The sequence below is a fragment of the Uncinocarpus reesii genome, genomic scaffold (genome assembly GCF_000003515.1).
Source record: "Uncinocarpus reesii 1704 scaffold_1 genomic scaffold, whole genome shotgun sequence".
NCBI classification, from domain to species: domain Eukaryota; kingdom Fungi; phylum Ascomycota; class Eurotiomycetes; order Onygenales; family Onygenaceae; genus Uncinocarpus; species Uncinocarpus reesii.
Genome location: NW_003052500.1, coordinates 5,245,464 through 5,248,701, shown reverse-complemented (window position 1 = coordinate 5,248,701; position 3,238 = coordinate 5,245,464). Strand labels below are relative to the sequence as shown.

At 49.2% G+C, this 3,238-nt stretch overlaps 2 protein-coding genes across 2 annotated transcripts in view; both read left to right on the top strand.

Annotated features, from left to right (window-relative positions):
• Positions 1–123: 123 nt before the first annotated feature.
• Positions 124–1,860, top strand: UREG_02010 (uncharacterized protein; the record flags this gene model as incomplete). The annotated part of the gene is made up of 1 exon (XM_002542448.1): positions 124–1,860. One exon carries the CDS (start codon positions 124–126, stop codon positions 1,858–1,860), a length of 1,737 nt encoding a protein of 578 aa, XP_002542494.1.
• A 699-nt stretch (positions 1,861–2,559) lies between these two features.
• UREG_02009 (ADP,ATP carrier protein) overlaps positions 2,560–3,238 on the top strand; it is a gene marked incomplete at both ends in the record, with an annotated part of 1,607 nt that continues 928 nt past the window's right edge. Inside the window, 3 exons of the mRNA XM_002542447.1 lie at positions 2,560–2,601; positions 2,790–2,811; positions 2,935–3,011. Of these exons, the coding sequence (XP_002542493.1) occupies positions 2,560–2,601; positions 2,790–2,811; positions 2,935–3,011 (141 nt within the window). The remainder of the gene's footprint in view (positions 2,602–2,789; positions 2,812–2,934; positions 3,012–3,238) is intronic.

Here is a 3,238-nt window from a genome sequence, read left to right as displayed (position 1 = left end):
GGTGGGCAAGCCTTTGCAATTACGAAGAATACCGCCCGGCGATTGAGTATAATAAGAAACGGGAGGAGCGTCAGCAGTGTGAGTTACCTGATAATTGCCGTTGCTTTAATGTCCGCAGAATCAATGGCTATAGATTTTGAAGTGGAAGAAAAGTTGGGAAAGTCGAAATTCTCGACGAATAAGCAAAGATCCAGCAAAGATGACGGCCAGGACGACGAACCTGAGGATTCCTCAGAATCGGAGACGGAAGACGACGAAGCGGAATTGGTTACAGAGGCTGTTGATTTGGAAATTCTGGCTACAATTCAAGCGATTCGCAACAAAGATCCTCGAGTCTACGACACTGACGCGGTATTTTATACCAAATTGGATGAAGAAAATGTACCCACGGGCCGAAAAGAACAAAAGCCAATGTTTCTACGGGATTATCACCGAGAGAACCTTTTGCGGGGCGCAAATGGGGATGATAATGAGGAGGATACCCCAAAAACATATGTGCAGGAACAAGAAGAGCTGAAACGCACCATTGTGAAGGAGATGCACGCTGCTGTAGATGGAGAAGCTGCGCCTAGCCACGAAGATGATGGGGTTGACGATGACGACGGATTCCTTATTCGGAAATCAAAACCAGAGACTGCTGCTGTGGAAAGAAAGCAGATCACAGAAGAAGACGTCGCTGATGCCGACAAAGACCCGGAGAGCTTCCTTTCTAATTTCATGGCTTCTCGGGCGTGGGTTGCTAGTGAAAGAGCTAATTTCCAACCATTCGAATCAGACGACGACGAGGAGGAAGCGAAAGCTGAAGCATTTGAAGAAGCGTATAATCTCCGGTTTGAGGATCCTAATAAGCTCAATGAAGCTCTAGTTACCCATGCCAGAGATACAACGTCCAAATTCTCAGTCAGGAGAGAAGAGCCAAGTGGCAGAAAACGGAAGCGAGACGCCGAACGACTGAAGAAGGAAGAGGAAAAGCGACAGCGTGATGAAGAGCGTGCTCGTTTGCGCAAACTGAAGATTGAAGAGCTTGAAGAGAAGGTTGCGAAAATCAAGAAATCCGCAGGCGTTCGGGCGGACTCTTTCAAAGATGAAGATTGGGCACGATTCCTTGACGACAAATGGGATGATAAGCAATGGGAGGAGGAGATGGCCAAGCGGTTCGGAGACTCTTATTATGCGGCTGAAGAGGCCGGCGACAGTGGCAGCGATGGGGCCGAAGGGTCCACAAAACGACGCTTGAAGAAGCCTACTTGGGATGATGATATTGATATCAAAGATATAGTACCAGATTTTGAAGATGAAGATGATGGCGTTGATATATCGGCAGCCGCTGACGACACGGATGAGGCTGGCGAGGCGGACCACAAGGGCGCTAAGAGAAAGCGATTACAGGACAAGAAGCAAAAGCAAAAGGAGTCGAAACTTGAACGAAGAAAGATTGAGCAGGTCGTTGACCGGAACCTGGATCTGGACGCGACATTGCTACCGGGTTCATCCAAGAAGTTCTCTGGTACCTTCCGCTACCGGGAGACTTCACCATCCAGCTTTGGGCTTACGCCTCAAGATATCCTTATGGCAGACGACAGCCAGCTCAACCAATTCGCCGGGCTGAAGAAACTTGCCACGTTCCGGGCACCCGACAAAAAGAAGCGCGACCAAAAGAAGCTGGGGAAAAAGGCGAGACTGCGGCAATGGCGAAAGGAGACATTTGGTGATGAGAATGGACCGCAGATGCCAATCATGGCCGAAGCGGAGCCAGAAGCCTCCACCGACAGAGTAGTCAAGGCGTCTAGTGGCGATACTGAGATGAAAGTAGATATACGGGAAGGGAAGAAAAAGAGAAAGAGGTCCAAAAAGCACTGAGGTGCAGGATCAGGTTAAAGACGTGTATTCAGCTCTCTTGTCATTCAAGTTATACAAATACCAACCTCTGTCGATAATCAAGCATGGCGTTTTCATTAAGATTAGAGCCGATGATCCCAGTTTCCGAAATCTGTAAAAGCACCGTCGAGTGCGGATTTGACCACAAGCCATTTACCATGGAGACAGTTCTCTATGGAAAATTTTTGGATTTTATTCACGGTCTCATCGCACCGAGCGAAGTTAACCGAGCTTCAGACCATGGGGAACCGGGTAGCTTAGCGTCAGGACTCCATCTTTCTCCTCCAAATCCTCAGGCACCAGAGGCAAAGAGCGCAAAAGTGTAAAATCCTTGAACGGGATGGCAAATCACACGCAGCATCCGCGGTGGAGCAGCCCGAGTCTTGCAGCAACCGCCATCGCGACGCTCTGCTGGGCGGATGTTCGGGAGATGTCGGTTACATTGGCCGTGGCGCCCAAAGCGGCTTAGCGCTGGCTGATTTTTCGCTCCCTTGCCCAAAATACCAAATTTTTCATTATTTCTTCTCCTTCTTCCTCTTCTCTCCTCTTCTCTTCTCCTCCCATCCAGCCTCTTTCTTCCTCCATCCTCGTCTGTACAGACACCCGTCTCCGCCTTCGCTCTCGTCCAACCCTCTCCCCTCCTTTCTTTACTTTAGCTAGTACAGAAAAAAATAAGTCACAATGGCTGCTAACCAGAAGGACAAGTCCTTCATGGGCATGCCCGTAAGTACCCTTTGATCCTCCATCAACTCGCCGAAAAAGACCTCCATTTGAGTCCCTTGGAATAGCTTTTCCTCCATTGGAAGAGCATTCCACTGTCAATGGGCGGCTGGGGGGCTTGAGAACAATCTCGTTCGTCACGGGTGACCTTTGGACGTTTTGATGCTAACTATGCCGTTTCGCATTTGCAGGGATTCGTGGTCGACTTCATGAGTATGTGAAAAATTGTTATCTTTGATCTTTAGGTCATAAGCGCTTGAACTATTGTCATCATGACAACCAGGCGATTGGCAAAAATTTTCACCGATGGTGAACTGGGCTAATCTTTTGTCGCAGTGGGTGGTGTCTCCGCCGCCGTCTCGAAGACCGCTGCTGCTCCTATTGAGCGTATCAAGCTCTTGATCCAGAACCAGGTATGACCATCCCATACGATGCTCCGCGCAATTCGATCGAGTTGAAATCGAACGCTGGATTGATCGTGCGCTCCCATCTAAAAAAAAAGCGCAATCCATTAACTTATTCGACCTGCAGGATGAGATGTTGAAGTCTGGCCGTCTTGACAGGAAAATACACGGCATTGTCGACTGCTTCCGCCGCACTGCTGGTGAGGAGGGTGTCGTCTCTCTCTGGAGAGGTAACA